Source organism: Rattus rattus, chromosome 2 (assembly GCF_011064425.1).
Source record: "Rattus rattus isolate New Zealand chromosome 2, Rrattus_CSIRO_v1, whole genome shotgun sequence".
NCBI classification, from domain to species: domain Eukaryota; kingdom Metazoa; phylum Chordata; class Mammalia; order Rodentia; family Muridae; genus Rattus; species Rattus rattus.
In genome coordinates, this window is record NC_046155.1 from 10,903,350 (window position 1) to 10,920,659 (window position 17,310).

The window sequence follows — 17,310 nt, forward strand, 5'->3', positions numbered from 1 at the left end:
CACATATACGTGGAAGTTGAACAATGCTCTACTCAATGATAACCTGGTCAAGGAAGAAATAAAGAAAGAAATTAAAGACTTCTGAGAATTTAATGATAATGAAGGTACAACATACCCAAACTTATGGGACACAATGAAAGCTGTGCTAAGAGGAAAACTCATAGCTCTGAGTGCCTGCAGAAAGAAACAGGAGAGAGCATATATCAGCAGCTTGACAGCACACCTAAAAGCTCTAGAACAAAAAGAAGCAAATACACCCAGGAGGAGTAGAAGGCAGGAAATAAACTCAGAGCTAAAATCAACCAAGCAGAAACAAAAAGGACCATAAAAAGAATCAACAGAACCAAAAGCTGGTTCTTTGAGAAAATCAACAAGATGGATAAACCCTTAGCCAGACTAACCAGAGGTCACAGAGAGCGCTTCAAAATTAACAAAGTCAGAATGAAAAGGGAGACATAATAACAGAATCAGAGGAAATTCAAAAATCATCAGATCCTACTACCAAAGCCTATATTCAACAAAACTGGAAAATCTGGAGGGAATGGACAATTTTCTAGACAGATACCAGGTACCAAAGTTAAAGCAAGAACAAATAAACCATCTAAACAACCCAGCAACTCCTCAAGAAATAGAAGCAGTTATTAAAAGTCTCCCAACCAAAAAGAGCCCAGGTCCTGACACAAAAATACTCAATAAAAATCTTGCAAACCTAATCCAAGAACACATCAAAATGATCATCCATCATGATCAAGTAGGCTTCATTCCAGGGATGCAGGGATGGTTTAATATATGAAAATCCATCAATGTAATCCACTATATAAACAAACTCAAAGATAAGAACCACATGATCGTTTCATTAGATGCTGAGAAAGCATGTGATGAAATTCTACACCCCTTCATAATAAAAGTCCTGGAAAGATCAGGAATTCAAGGCCCATCTCTAAACATAGTAAAAGCAATATACAGCAAACTAGTAGCTAACATCAAACTAATGGAGAGAAACTAATTGAAGCAATCCCACTGAAATCAGAGACTAGACAAGGGTGCCCACTCTCTCCCTACTTATTCAATATAGTACTTGATATCTTAGCCAGAGCAGTGAGACAGCAAAAGGAGGTCAAAGGGATACAAATTGGAAGGGAAGAAATCAAAATATCACTATTTGCAGATGATATAGTAGTGTATTTAAGTGACCCCAAAAGTTCCACCTGAGAACTACTTAACCTGATAAACAACTTCAGCAAAGTGTCCGGGTATAAAATTAGCTCAAACAAGTCAGTAGCCTTCCTCTACTCAAAGGATAAACAGGCTGAGAAAGAAATTAAGTAAGTGACACCCTTCATAATAATCCCAAATAATATAAAATATCTTGGTGTGACTTTATCCAAGCAAGTGAAAGATCTGTATGACAAGAATTTCAAGTCTCTGAAGAAAGAAATCGAAGATCTCAGAAGATGGAAAGATCTCCCATGCTCATGGATTGGTAGGATTAATATAGTAAATATGGTCATTTTGCCAAAAGTGATCTACAGATTCAATGCAATCCCCATCAAAATTCCTACTCAATTCTTTATAGAGATAAAAAGAGCAATTTGCAAATACATTTGTAATAACAAAAATCCCAGGATAGTGAAAACTATACTCAACAATAAAAGAACTTCTGGGGTAATCACCATCTCTGATTTCAAGCAGTATTACAGAGCAATAGTCATAGAAACTGTATGGTATTGTTACAGAGACAGGCAGGTAGATCAGTGGAATAGAATTGAGGACCCAGAAATGAACCCACACATATATTGTCACTTGATTTTTGACAAAACAAAGGAGCTAAAACCATTCAATGGAAGAATGATAACATTTTCAACAAATGGTGCTGGTTCAACTGGAAGTCAGCATGTAGAAGAATGCAAATCGATCCATTCTTATAACCATGTATAAAGCTTAAGTCCAAGTGGATCAAGAACCTCCACATCAAACCAGATACACTCAAAGTAATAGAAGAAAAAGTGGGGAAGGGTCTTGAACACATGAGCACTGGGGAAAATTTCTTGAACGAAACACCAATGGCTCATACTCTAAGATCAAGAATTGACAAATGGTACCTCATAAAACTGCAAAGGTTTTGTAAAGCAAAAGATGCTGTCATTAGGACAAAATGGCAACCAACTGATTGGGAAAAGATCTCTACCAATCCTCCATCTGATAGAGGGCTAATATCCAAATTATACAAAGAACTGCAGAGAGCCAAATAGCCCTATTAAAATGGGGTAGAGAGCTAAACAAAACAATCTTAGCTGAGGATTATCGAATGGCTGAGAAGCACCTAAAGAAATGTTCAACATCTTTGGTCATCAGGGAAATGCAAATCAAAACAACCCTGAGATTTCACCTCACACCAGTGAGAATGGCTAAGATCAAAAACCCAGGTGACAGCAGATGCTGGTGAGGATGTTGAGAAAAAAGAACACTCCTCCATTGTTGGTGGGATTGCAGGCTGGTACAACCATTCTGGAAATCAGTCTGGAGGTTCCTCAGAAAAATGGACATTCCACTATCTGAGGACCCAGCTATACCTGTCTTGGGCATATACCCAAAGATGCTCCAACATATAACAAAGACACGTGCTCCACTATGTTCATAGCAGCCTTATTTATAATAGCCAGAAGCTGGAAAGAGCCCAGATGCCCTTCAACAGAGGAATGTATTACAGAAAATGTGGTACATCTACACAATGGAATATTACTCAGCTATCAAAAACAATGACTTTATGAAATTCATAGGCAAATGGAGGGAACTGGAAAATATCATCCTGAGTGAGGTAACCCAATCACAGAAAAATACACTTGGTATGCCCTCATTGATAAATGGATATTAGCCAAAGAGCTCGAATTACCCCAGATCCAATCCACAGACCACAGGAAGCTCAAGAAGAAGGATGACCATAAAGCGGATATTCCTACTCCTTCTTAAACGGGTTAAAAAATACTAATAGGAGGGGATATGGAAGCAAAGTTTAGAGCAGTGACTCAAGGAATTGCCATTCAGAGCCTGACCTAGATAAGATTGATGGATTGATGAAGGTAGAAAATGCATGCTAAAAGGGACCGGATATAGATCTCTCCTGAACGATACATCCAGAACATGTCCAGTACAGAGGTCAATGCTATCAGCAAACCACCGAACTGAGAATAGGACCCCCTTGGGGGGAATCAGAGGAAGTATTGAAAGAGTTGAAGGAGCTTGCAACCCCATAAAAACAACAATGCCATCCAACCAGAGCTTCCAGGGACTAAACCACTACTGAAAGACTATACATGGACTGACCCAGGTCTCCAAATGCATCTGTAGCAGAGAATAGCCTTGTTGGGGCACCAGGGGAAAGGGAAGCCCTTGGTCCTGCCAATGTTGTACCCCCAGTGCAGGGGAACATGGGGGGGCAATAAGGTGAATGTATAGGGGGAATACTAGTATTGGGGAGGGGAGGGAATGGGGGCTTATGGACAGAAAACCGGGAAGGGGAATAACATTTGAAATGTAAGTAAAGAAATATATCTAATAAAAAATAAAAAAATTAATTTTTAATAAGAAAAATAACACCCCTCCTACATCACTAAGCCATCCTAGTTAGCAGCTGTGGCCAATCTGAGCAGGCCCATATCTCACACCTGGAATTAAAAAAAAATTTAAAAACTTAAAATAAAAGAAGGCCTCAATTGAGCACTCTATAAGGTTGTTATAATTTTTCTATACTCAGGGTATCAAAAACCAGAAGGTAATATTTAAATTATTGAGTGGTCATTTCACATACTCTTAATAACCTTCCATGATATTTATCTGTCACCTACATATTATTTTGATAATCCATGAGTTAAGCCAACATCTGCTCCATGCAGAGTTTGGTGGAAATACAGATGATGAAGGCTCAGCACCCAGCCTAATATTAGTCTGCACTTGAGCGGAAGCTTCTGATACAGATGTTCATCAATGGAAGACACCGAGAAGACTCTTAGCAGTGTGCAGGTCAGAAAGAAGATTGGTAGCAACTGTGCCCAGTGCACCCTTCACAGATGAAGTCAAAATGCTCCAACGAATGTTAATAACCAGGAATTCCCATGCTAATGAAAGCTAGGAGAAAACTCCAGATTATTCGACCTTTTATGTGCATAGGTGTTTTGTCTGCATGTATATCTGTATGCCACATGCATGTCTGGTGCTCAAAGAGACCAGAGAAAGTGTTTATACCCTAGAATTATAGTTATAGATGGGTACAAGCTGCCATATAGGAGGGAGGAATTGAACCTGGGTCCTCTGGAAGAGCATCAAGTACTCTTAAACACTGAGCCATCTTCCCATCCCTCAGATTATTGGATCTTAGGCCCAGGCTTTTCTCTGCTCAGGTGTCATTTTTTTTATCACTGACAATTGCCACAAACTGTTGAAATTTAAGCTTATTTGTTTTTGTTTGTTTTTATTTTCAGTTTGACCAAAGAGAGACATACCATTTAGATTCCCTTCTTTATGCTTTCTCTTCAGTAAGTGTGACCCAAGAGGGGAATGAATAGGCAAGCGAGGATGTCAGCACAGCCCAGAGCTCTGAAGGTATTTCTGAGAGGCATGGCAGAGGTTCTTTATAACAAAAGGAAAGCTGTGCATTTGAGTGGACTAGACCTTCACCTTGGGTTCCCTTAAGAACACCTTTGCCTTCTGAAACATGAAATGGAAGTGTAGGCATTTTTTCTACTTTATTGGGTTCAAAAGTCTACCACCCTTCTCTGCCCCAATTCCTCCCCAATCCATTGCAGCCCCACAGGAGGAGAGAGGAGAGAAAGACTGGGAAAGGGAGTCTACGTCTTTTTAGGCTATTTCTTGCTGATTAGAGACATGAATCTCCTTAGAGCAAATCCAATCTCCTTCACCAGAATATCTCTAACCAGCAATCCAGCAATCCAGCAACCCAGCAACTCAGCAATCCAGCAATCCAGCAATCCAGCAACCCAGCAATACAGCAAAACAGCAATACAGCAACCCAGCAATCCAGCAATAGCAAAAGCAGCAAAGGCAATAGCAGGAGCTGGCAGTAGCAGGGACATGGTGGGGTGTGGTGGTGGTGGGAAGAGAAGCCACCACCAGCTTGCTCAGGGTTCCGGATTCTCACACTTATACTCTCTCATGAGTCCCCAGAATTCCAAACATTTGCAGTTGCCAAAAATCACGCCCCTCCTACAGCACTAGACCTTCCTAGTTAGCAGCCGTGGCCAATCTGAGCAGGTCCATACCTCACACCTGGGATTAAAGCAAAAACCAATTCAGATAACGTAACTACCTGGGTTATTAAAGAAACCACAATCCTCACCAAGAATTGCTTAAGTTGTCCCTTGCACTGCAGGTTGGTTGAGGAGTTCACAGACAGAGGGGAGTTGTATCTGCTGGAACCCAGAGACTCTTGTGAGGAGAATGCACAGGTGTGATGGGTTTCTTTGTTATGGGACCAGATGGTGAAGTGGGGTGCACCTCCTGAAGATGACGTCAACATGCACAAATGCTTCAACTAAGAATTTGAAAAGTGAAGTCCAAAGTATTTGTGAGTAAATAAAGAAAAAGCAGGAGCATTCAAAATAAAATTGGAAATAGAATTGGGCTCCTCTTACCAAGAGAAAATATTGTTTTCAATTAGAGCGATGATAATGATGATGGTGATGATGATGATGATGATGATGATGATGATGTTGACAACGATGACGATGATGACGATGATGACGACGACGACGATGATGATGACGATGACGACGACAATAACAACATAGGAGGATTTTGTTTGGAATTTACCCTTAAGTGGGATCCTGGCATTGCTTCAGTTCCAGAAATTCATCTGAAATTTCATTCTTATTTCAGTACTGTGTCTGCTGCCCTGGAAACCATGCAAGGACTGGCACAGAGCACCACAGTAGTGGTTCCTAGAGAAACTCAGCCCTCGGACCCATCTGTTATAAAATCACAAAGGTGGAAGGAGAACAAAGAGAAGTTCTTGAAGGGGGAACCCAAAGTCCTAGGGGTAAGACATCTTTGGATCTCAGGGGAGAGTGATTTTATAAATATATAAATTATTTAAATAAAAAAAAGACACCCATGCTCTCTTTCAGTAGCTTCATGGTACATCAGCACAACCTGGAGGTAATAGCATTTGATTTTCAAATGCATCTGTTAAAAATATCAATAAAATATTTTAAATTGAGAGCCGTTTTACCTTTACAGTAAAATTAAGGGGGAGATAGAGGTATACACACTCCCAGTGATGGGAACTCTGAGTTTAGTGCTTTGTGTTCTATTAGTTTATTGATATTTTTAATATTAATGCAAAATAAATAATAATATAATGTAGTAGTAAATCTTTTCAAATTATTCTATTTTTAAATGTTCATTTGTTTGTTTTTGTTTTGAGGGTAATTTTTTGTTTTGTTTTGTTTTTAGTCTTTTGAGACACTGTCTCTCTGTGTGGCCCTTGTTGTCCTGGAACACAGGCTGTAGACCAGGCTGGCCTTGAATATCACAGGGGTCTGCCTGCCTCTGCCTCCTAAGTGCTGGGATTAAAGGCCTGCACCTGTCCAGCTCAAATTATTCTGTCTCCTGACATTTGTGGCTACCTCTTTTCCGAGGTTTGGTGCATGGTATTTTTAAGGAACTCTCTGTTTCCTCTACGTTATTGAGTCAGATGGCCTCTTCTCTTGGGTTTCCCACATATCCTATCCCCTGAATGGTTCCTGGAAGTGTTAACCACATCTCTTCTCAGCTTGGCTAACAAGGAATTGATTTTATTTGTGTTTTAAGACAAATGACTTTTGGTTTTGTAAATTTTTGTACATTGATTCCCTGTTTCGAACCCTAGTGATTTTTACTCTAGTTTTATTTTTCCTTTGGATTAAGTTCTGACCTTGTTGGGTGGGTTCCCACAAATCAAAGCGTAGTGGAGAAACTCATTAAATATGTCCTTTTCCATTTTAAAAAAGTTAATTAAAATATAACACACTTTCCATTCTCTGTTTCATCCACCAAGCCTCCCAAGCTCTCTCCTTCCTTTCAAATTTTATGAGCAGTGACTTCTTTTTCTGTATTATTGTTACATATATACATACATACATGTGATAATAAATTCATAAGTTTTTTTCAATCTTTCCTTATAGTCCCATTCATCCTCCTCTACATTTCCTCCTCTTCTTTCCTCTCACTCATCTCCATACGTTGCTTTCATTTTCCGTGAGTCTTTTTTTATGGATGGGGGCAGTTATATGTAAATTCCTCCATCATTGGTTCACTGTATTCACATTCCTTCCTCAAACTCCAAGCTCCCAAAGAAGATCACATGCACTCTTCATATTTCCCTCATTCTGCATCTTGCTGATATAATTTCTTCCTAATTTTTGAGTCTTTCTTATGTGATCATGTGACAAAGGACAGCAACAGAGGTAGAGGTGCATCATGGGAATCATCAAAGCATCTCTGGAAAGAACTTCCCAAATTCTCACTAAGACTGAAATTACTGAAATGTGTGTGTGTGTGTGTGTGTGTGTGTGTGTGTGTGAGAGAGAGAGTGTGAGAGAGAGAGACAGAGAGAGAGAGAGAGAGAGAGAGAGAGACAGAGAGAGTGTGTCCAAGGGATGATTTATAAGTTAGTATCTCATCCTTATATGAAGACAATGGACAAAAGAATAATATTTAAAATTTATGCATGAATTATGAAAGGACTTGGTGGAGGTAACTTAGTGGCTTGATAGTACTCAGCATGGGCATCATTTTTTGTGGTGATGATGTTTTTTTATTTTTGTTTCTAGGTGGTACAAGTTATGATTGCTCTCATAAACCTCAGCTTAGGAATAATAGTAATGAAAACTAAGGGTTTTGGATCACTCATTTCAGTTGCCTTACAAGCCCCAATTTGGGGACCAGTAATGGTGAGTACACGCAGTCTTTTGTAACTGGAGGTAATATCACCCTATTGTGTCTACACTAACTTTGGGAGAGATCTTCCCTCAACTCTTTCAAGTAGTCTACATGTTTGAAAATAGCGTATTTAAACCTGATTCAGTATTTCCTTGTTCACATTGCAATTTCCACATGCCATTCATAAAGATAGGTGGACTGTTTATTTAATATGTCATTTAAGATATATTGTGACAGCATGTAGTCTTGTACTCCCACAAGAGTTACTTAAACATTGATACAACTGATTTCCTCAGACGTTCATGGTTAATCAATCCTAGGGTTGGTTAGAAAGAGCAGTATGACTTCCGACCTACCTGTTTTAATGCTCATAAAATTTTTATAAGTATTTCCTCAAACCAAGGATGACTGGCTTGCTGTTGTTAACCTGGAGAAATTGAGATCTGCTTTTCTAGCTAGCAAGGGATCACAAAATTCTGACATCATGAAAGAATGAATGAAATAGGGTGTTGCTGGCAAAGAAGACGGGACAAAGCTAAGCAGGTGATTAAGTCATCTGACTAACCAAATCTCAAAAAACGCTTAAGAGAATAGGAGAACTGTAGATACATTCAGTTTCATTTTTTATTATTAGCAATTCCATTCCTTTACATCTCAAATGATATTCCACTTTCCAGTTACCCTTCCACTAGCCCTCCAGTCCAAATCTGGCCTCCTCACTTCCACTTTGCCTGTATGTAAGTGTTTCTGCACACACATTCCACTGCTCCAGCATCTCCCTATGATGGGGCATTAAACCTCCATAGGACCAAGGGCCTCTCCTCCCATTGCTGGCAGGCAAGGCCATCCTCTGCTACATATGTAACTGGAGCCACGGATCCCTCCAGGTACACTCCTTGGTTGGTGGTCTAGTTTCTGGGAGCACTGGGTGGTCAGGCCAGCCTATAATAAAATAACTAATCAAAAATTTGAATGAGAATTTTCTAAGTTAAAAACTTTATAATAAAAGTAGAGAGAATTTTTTTTAGAGTTCAGAGTGTCAGTTAGGTATAAAAACCAAACATTTTCTTACCTATATGGTATGAACTTACAAGTAGAGAACAAAATGCATAACCTTGGTTATTTGTTATTTTATAACTTAGAGTCTTATTCAAGCATTGCAAGGCTTCTCTTTATTATGAACTGGAGAATGAGAAAATTTGGTCATTTGGTAGACCTGGTACTTTAATTTTTCCTTTTTATTTTACAACAGATGTTTAAGATTTGAAGAATCCCACAGACTGCCATATTTTTCAAATTTCATGGTACTTTATATATCAATAATAGTATCAATGGTATTAATAATGATGATGGTGATAATCCCACCAATAATACCACTAATATCTTACGTTGCACTGTAATCTGGGCCATTACTAAATTTTTTATGTAATGTTTCACCTCAATCAGGCACTACATGTTCTGAGAAATTGCCTTTTCTCTTCACTGTACAAATGAAAAATAAAATGAGACAAAAGAAGGTTAATTTTTTTAGTCCATGAACAAGAACTCAGAATCTCATTTATCTCTTCATTGTGGATGTCTGCTTCAATCCTTATTTCTTACCCAATACCATCTTGGAAACCAACTCCCATAGTTCATGATGGAAGATCCAATTCAAGGTTTCAGGCCTGCCTGCATGGGGTGAAATCAACTCCCCAGCCTCTCATCTATATCTTAATTTTAGTTTCAATGATGTGGTCCTAGTGAACACTCCATTAACTTTAAATCTGTTTTTTCTTTTTTTTGATCAAATTGCATTATATATATGCATGAAAATATCATAATGAAACCCATCACCTTATATAATTAATACATACTAATAAAATATTCAAAAAGAAATACCTATTCTTTTCTTATGACAAATCCAATAAATATTCCATTAGATCTTCTAAACTAAAATTTGGAAAGCAAATCTAGTCATCTGTATATTTAGCTGAATAGTCTAAAAAGGTCAGTTCAATAAATTGAAAGCAGTCATTTCAATTAATTGAAAATAATGACCAAATTGGCAGACTCAAATGAACTACATATTTTAGTAATCATCTAATATATAATTTAATTTGTTGATATTATTTTATTTACAGCTTTCAATCTGCATTTTCATCAAGGATAATTTCTTTTCTATTTTAGATGGGCTAATTTCTTTAGTTTGGTATCATGTTGGCAAAAATCTTGTTATAAGAAAGATATTTAGTTTGTGCTGCTCTTAAAACTTTTGATAACATGAAACTTAAATAGGGTTTTAAAAACCTTAATAAGAAGTATGTGAAAGGACCCGATGATTTTAAATCTTAAAAAGTTCTCAGTTTCTTTTCAAGTCTATAAAATATAATCTCAAAATGTCATAAATATTAAGTAGACATCTCCAGAGTAAGAAACTGCAGACAGCTTTGTCAGTGTAATTAGAAAGATGATCATTCCAGTCACAGATCTTTAAGTGGGGAAAGACAGCAAAGAGGGACCATGGCTTATTCCTCCCTACTGGAAGCATAGAGAGAACATTACTACAATTTTGAGACACTTTGATGGCTCCTGCCTGTAATCCTTTCACCCAGGAAGCATAAACAGGAAAGCCACTCCGAACACAAGCCTGGCCTGATTTATGTAGCAAGCTCTAGGTCAACCAGAACTACATAACAAGACCTTGCTCAAACATGCAAAATAAACAAATGAAATAATCTAATAAAAAACCCTGATGTTTCTTCCATTATCTTATTTTACTTTTCCTCTTTGCTCTTGTGAGTATGGGGAAGGTGGGTGACTTAGAAAACTGCTGCTTTCCCAGCAACCAACAGATTGGGAAAAGATCTTTACCAATACTACATCAGATAGAGGACTAATATCCAATATATAAAAGGGACTCAAGAAGTTAGACTCCAGAGAATCAAATAACCCTATTAAAAATGGGAACTCAGAGCTGAACAAAGAATTCTCAACTGAAGAATATCACATGACCAAGAAGCACCTAAAGAAATGTTCACCATCCATAGTCATCAGGGAAATACTAATCAAAACAACCCTGAAATTCCACCTCACACCAGTCAGAATGGCAATGATCAAAAAGTCAGGTGACAGCAGATGCTGTCGAGGATGTGAAAAAAGAGGAACACTCCTCCATTGTTGGTGGGATTACAAGCTGGTACAACTACTCTGGAAATCAGTATGGAGGTTCCTCAGAAAATTGGACATGGTACTACCTGAGGACCCAGCTACACCATCCCTGGGCATATACCCAAAAGATGCTCCAAAATACAACAAATTTAGTTTAAAAATTAAAAAAAAAACCTGTTGCTTTTCAGAAATTGGTCAGTTTTCTAGACTCAGTTACTTCAGAAGTAAGGGTCAGTATGCTACGATTTATAACAACTGTTTAAAAATTTTTTAACCTGGATATTTCCCCTCCTGACCAGTTCATTGTCTCCGGATCCCTGTCAATTGTAGCAGGAGTGAAAGCGACAAAGAGCCTGGTATGTATTTTGGTTTATTTAGCTATCAAAGGGGAGCAATTTCATCAACTATGCATTCTGCTAAGATGTAAAGGGGTTGACTCTATCTTCCTAAAGCCGTGGCTATGAGTTTAGAAGGACCTGACTTTCAAAAGTGTAGCTGAGCTACTGGTTCATAATAAGTCGCATCATGTTTGATAGATATCATATCAGGGCAGTTGGGCAGTTGCTGGGAGAAACCTGGTGCTGGTACAGTGAATTCAGGGAAGAAATGTCAGGTGGGGTTTACACAGATGTGCCATGAAGCTTCAGATACAGCGCATAATACTGATACCCAAATATTTGCAGTGGCATTAATAAGTGAAGTATTGATTGACATGTTAAAATGCCTTCTTCAGATGTATCCAAAATAAAAGGTTCAAAACAAATTTAGAGACCAGAGAGATGGTCAGAAGTTAAGAACACTTGCTGTTCTTACAGAGGACCCAGATTTTTTTCCATGCACCCACATGGTGTCTAACAGACATGCATAACTACAATTCCATGGGATCTCAAGCCCTCATCTGGCTTATGTGGGTACCAGGGCCATGTGCATGCTGAATGTACATATAGGCAGAAAAACCATTTGTAAACAAAAAATAATACATGGCTTAAAAAGACATTTACAATGATATGTCTATCATAAAGCTGGTAAGCGCAAAAGCCAAGAGTCCAACTATTATTTCATCCTGTAAAAGCTGCATTTGAATTTCACTTCCTGCAGCACGTAGACATCAACTTGTGTAGCATGATCAGGTGACCTTTTGAAACCCAGGCTAAATCCTGTCTGTCTCCTTAGCATCTTTCACCAACTTTGACCACTAACCTGTAGCTCATGTTCTAGATGCAGCAGACTTTCAGTTTGCTGAGTCGTTTTACTTCTCACAATAAAGTTTATTTAAATGAACCATGCGTACATGATTGTGGGGCTATGTCTACAGCATAGGAGGAAATATGCAAGAGGGACATGGCCATCAGCATCTGCACAAGGGCAGTTAGGCATTTGCAGCACAGTGTGGTGGTAAATGATGGACAAGCTCTCCAGATAACGTGTCAAAGACTTTGAAAATTTTGCTAGTAAATTTGGAGAGCATCTTGTGTCCTTGAGAATCATCTGGAGGATTTAGTCTTAGGAGTAACAGTTATTTTGCTTTTATTTTGGCAAGGGATAGGAAGTTAAGCTACTATAAGAGAAGACACAGTCTAGTTTTGGCAAGAAGATGATGAAATGGTGTATTTCAAATACTGATGGAGTTATACATCCACTGATAACTAATTCTCATTCCTTTCTAGGTCATCAGCAGTCTAAGTCTGAACACTATCAGCTCTGTGTTGGCTGCAGCTGCAAGCATAATGGGTGTTGTCAGTGTGGTTTTGAGTGCATATTCTTTCTTATATGGTAGTGATCCAATCGCCAGGGTAAGTATTGACTCTGCTGGTAGGATGCCATGGGGGAGGTAAGGGCTCACTGACTCTTGCAAAAGCAGCAGTTAACATTCTGATCATAAAATCAAATTTGGAGGTGGTACCTAAAGGGGTTCCCCTCCCCTAAGGAGAAGGGGAGGGGGGATGGGAAGAAGGTTTTGTAGAGCTGGGACTGGGAAAAGAGGAAGGGGGCTGTGATTGGGATGTAAAACTGAATAAAAAAGTTTATTGGGAAAAAAGAAAAGAGAATAGGAAAACAAATCAATTTGGGTTGCTGAAATAATAGTGAAGTAGGACAATATTTTAGAGATCAGGTGAAACCTCATTATTTCTCTTCTGTCTGTGACTAAGTACAAAGAAAATCACTGAAGTGGCTACTTCTCCACCATAGGGACCCATGTGTCATGTCTAGTCTTCAGTTAGTGCCCCAGAGAGATCCAAAATAAATCCAAGTTCCTAATGGTGGGAGGTGCCAATACTCTAGGGAGAAAAAGATTGTATAGCTTATAATCTTTGCAAAACAGGTTTAAAGGTGAAAGCTATTTATAAGAAAGACCAGATATATTGCATGCTACCTTGAATGCCAAGAATTAGCCACATGGAATTGCCAATGATCAGTCAAGCTATCAAGAAAAAGATAGTTCCTATATCTTATAATAGTGTATTATAAACACATATACATCTGCTACTTATGTTGAAATCTACCTTTGCTTTGTTGTGTCTTAATTGATGTTTTCAGTATGTGTGATTGGTATTGCTGGAGAATGGAGTCTTATTATGTAGCCCAAGTTACCCTTGGGTTAAAAACCACCCTCTCTTCTTAATGGTGGGATTATACTTGTGAGCCACAAGCCCTACCCTGCACTTGTTTATGTAAATTAAACTATATGTAATGTAAGATTGCTATCTCTCCTACTTTGCTGTCCTCCACTGATGCCTGTCACAAGGTCTGCACACAGAGACTAAGTGATCTGGTGACACACGAGCAAGGATGGAAACAACCAATGCAAATATTCTCATGGCCACTGAATCAGTATCTGTCATGTGCCAAGCTCCTGATCAATGGAGTAATGCACAGGAGGGGGACCATTTCTGATCACTGAAAATATTCAAACCTGCCAACTTTAGATCAAACCAGGTCAAGGCAGGAGAATTCACAACAAATGTGACACCATTGGTCTTCCATTTTGATCCTGTGGCTTGGGGAAGATCCGGACAAAGCCAAATGCTTTGTACGCTAAGGAGTGTGGTGCACAACCCTCCAGTGATTTACCACAGTTGTGACGATCACTACCAAAATAGTGCATAATCCAAATATATATTACATGATGACAGAAGTTCAAAATGAGTCTCACTGTATAAAGTCAACTGTTGGCAGGGCTGCTGTCTTTCTGTGAGTAGGGAAAACCAACATCCTCGGCTTTTGTGTTCCCGCCTTCTGTCCACATTTCTTGGCTCCTCATTCTGCCTTCTATTTTCTAGGCAGACATTGAAGCATTCCCAGGCTCTTAGACTAGGATTCTTCAGATCTTACTTCTATGAGTAAAGATGTCATAATAACTTGGACAGCCTGCCCAGGCCAGGATAGTCTTCCTATAAGTGAGAAAATTAGTGACAATCAGGAGACCAAGAACTTGTCTTAGTTTTGGGTTATATCAAAAGCTTCATTTCCAAACACCTGGACAGGCCCTTCCTTCTTTTGGCATAGTAGTTGGAGTAGGAGGACATATTTCAAACTTGTAATCTCTATTCCTCACATTCCTTGGTATGAATCTGTTTTTAGGGTTTGGATGTTTTGATGCTAATATTAAATATACTAGAATTCTGCATTGCTGTGTCCATCTCTGCATTTGGATGTAAAGCTTCCTGTTGTAACTCTAGTGAGGTGAGTATCAGTCTTTGTTGGGTGATGCTTAGTAGGTCTCTATTGCTCTGTAATCAGTCACACAAATCTATCATCCATCATGATCCAGTAGGCTTCATCCCAGGGATGAAGGGTTGGTTTAATATATGAAAATCCACCAATGTAATCCACTATATAAACAAACTCAAAGGTAAGAACCACATGATCATTAGGTACTGAGAAAGCATTTGACAAAATTCAACACCCCTTCATGATAAAAGTCCTGGAAATATCAGGAATTCAAGGCCCATATCTAAACACAGTAAAAGCAATATACAGCAAACCCGTAGCTAACATCAAACTAAATGAAGAGAAACTTGAAACAATTCCACTAAAATCAGGGATTAGACAAGGCTGCCCAGTGTCTCCCTACTTATTCAATATAGTACTCAAAGTCCAAGCCAGAGCAATCAGACAGTGAAAGGAGGTCAAAGGGATACAAATTGGAAGTGAAGAAATCAAAATATTCCTATTTGTAGATGATATGATAGTGTACTTAAGTGACCGCAAAAGTTCTATCAGAGAACTACTTAGCCTGATAAACAACTTCAGCAAAGTGACTGCATCTAAAATTAGCTCAAACAAATCAGTAGCCTTTCTCTACTCAAAGAATAAACAGGCTGAGAAGGAAATTAGGGAAATGACACCTTTCACAATAGTCCACAATAGCAGAGAATAGCCTCGTTGGGGCACCAGTGGAAGGGGAAGCCCTTGGTCCTGCCAAGGTTGGACTCCCAGTGCAGGGGAATGGGGGGGGCAGTAAGGGGTATGTATGGTGGGAATACCGGCATGAGTTATGGGGAGGGGATGGGGGTTTATGGACAGGAAAGTGGGAAAGGAAATAACATTTGAAATGTAAGTAAAGAAATATATCTAATTAAAAAAAAAAACAACTTTGTCATGTCCACTGCTCTGTCTTAAAAGGTTTTCTTGTGCAGAAAAGCTGAGGTTCCTTCTGGATTTCCTAGTTTCATTAATAACAGAGTTTAAAGCAAGACTAGGAAGGAAGGGCAAGGACACTTTTAGGAAAGTTTGAAAGAGGTAAACCAAAACAAACAGAACAAAACTGGACAGACAGCTGAAAATCCCTTCATTTTCCAGGCACAAGACAGAAAGACCTCAAAGACCAGAAAGTCTGGGAAAACATATTTAGAAGTGCCAAGCCACCCCTCTGTGTTCAGAGGTCATCCACTTCCAGATACTAGTGTTACACAGCTATGCATTGTACCAGGGACTCCTGTTAGAAATAGCAACAGTTTGTCAAGGAAATAAAAGCGTTCCTAAGAATGGAAGTGGATTGCTTAGGTGTAGAAAGAGCCTAAGAAGCATCCAGCCTCAGAATGAAGCACATTTTTAGGACCATTACAGACTCAGTCATTTTGTCTGTATGGGGGATTCACTGCCCCACAACCCCACTCAGTGTGCTGTCTTCCTTAGCTAAATCCCAGGTAAAGAAGAGCTTAGAGTCTTCTTTTGTGTACTGGTTTCTTTTACATTATATATGCCCTACTTGCATATGGTGTCTTTTAATCAAATACAGTTCTATTCCCTCTACTCCAACTCTTTTTTTCTAGTCCCTATTCTCCTGTCTAAATGGTGTTCCTCAGAAACTTTCATTTTTTTGCACACATGGCCACTGTCTCAACTCAAGGACTGCTGCAGATGCTCTTGAACAAGGATGAGGAAGAAAGTCTCATAGACATAAGAAAGTGACATATATAGGAGGAGAAAAAACTGTATTAGGGGAAAAATAACCAGGAAATAGACCCTGAATACGTTATGCCAGATAAGCTGCTTCAGAGCTCATATAGGAAGCTAGTGTAACACAGCAACTGCTCCCTGGGGCTGAGGAATGCTGTCCCTGCTGCCCTCTTGTGTGTTAACCCACAAAAGCAGTGACCTAGGCACATGCACATCTTAAATATGTACATCTTCTTCATTCTACTGCTGCCTTATGGCCCTTGATTGAGAAAGACAGAATATATTTCCATGTGTCATGATGCTTCTGCCATTCTGGGTCCCTGACATTTGTGCAGAACTTCATTCAAGGCCACCATGTTAAGTTGTATGTGCTGTGTCAGCAGGAGCAGACTAATTTGGAAGAATGCCACTGTCATTTTCTGTGACACTTTGGTTCAAGAAAATCATTCACACAGAAGACTGATGCTCCAAGATGCAGCTGCAGATACCAACTACTCAGTTGACACAGAAAGAGTGTCCCAGGTCTGCAACACCTCATGATCCAAAACGTGACCCGACACCACTCAATGTGATGTTTGATTTAACTTAGTAGCCACAGTATAGATATTAGTAAAAGTGACTCCATAGGGTAAGGAAATGGAAGTGCTGGCTATACTGGGTGACTCAATAACATTTTGATTCATTTCACAGGTTCTTGTAGTGCTACCATCAAATCCTCCTGTGACAGTGATGGCGCCCTCCATGCCACTTCAACCATTGCTACCACCAGAGTGCCAAGGAAAAAATGTTCCAGAAAATGTATACCCAGGAGCAATAGTCTAA

At 39.1% G+C, this 17,310-nt stretch overlaps 1 protein-coding gene across 1 annotated transcript; it reads left to right on the forward strand.

The window, feature by feature from the left end:
* Positions 1 to 5,917: 5,917 nt before the first annotated feature.
* Positions 5,918 to 17,310, forward strand: LOC116893648 (membrane-spanning 4-domains subfamily A member 4D-like). The gene is made up of 6 exons (XM_032895365.1): positions 5,918 to 6,052; positions 7,827 to 7,946; positions 11,385 to 11,441; positions 12,753 to 12,878; positions 14,668 to 14,769; positions 17,179 to 17,310. Exons 1-6 carry the CDS (start codon positions 5,918 to 5,920, stop codon positions 17,308 to 17,310), a joined length of 672 nt encoding a protein of 223 aa, XP_032751256.1.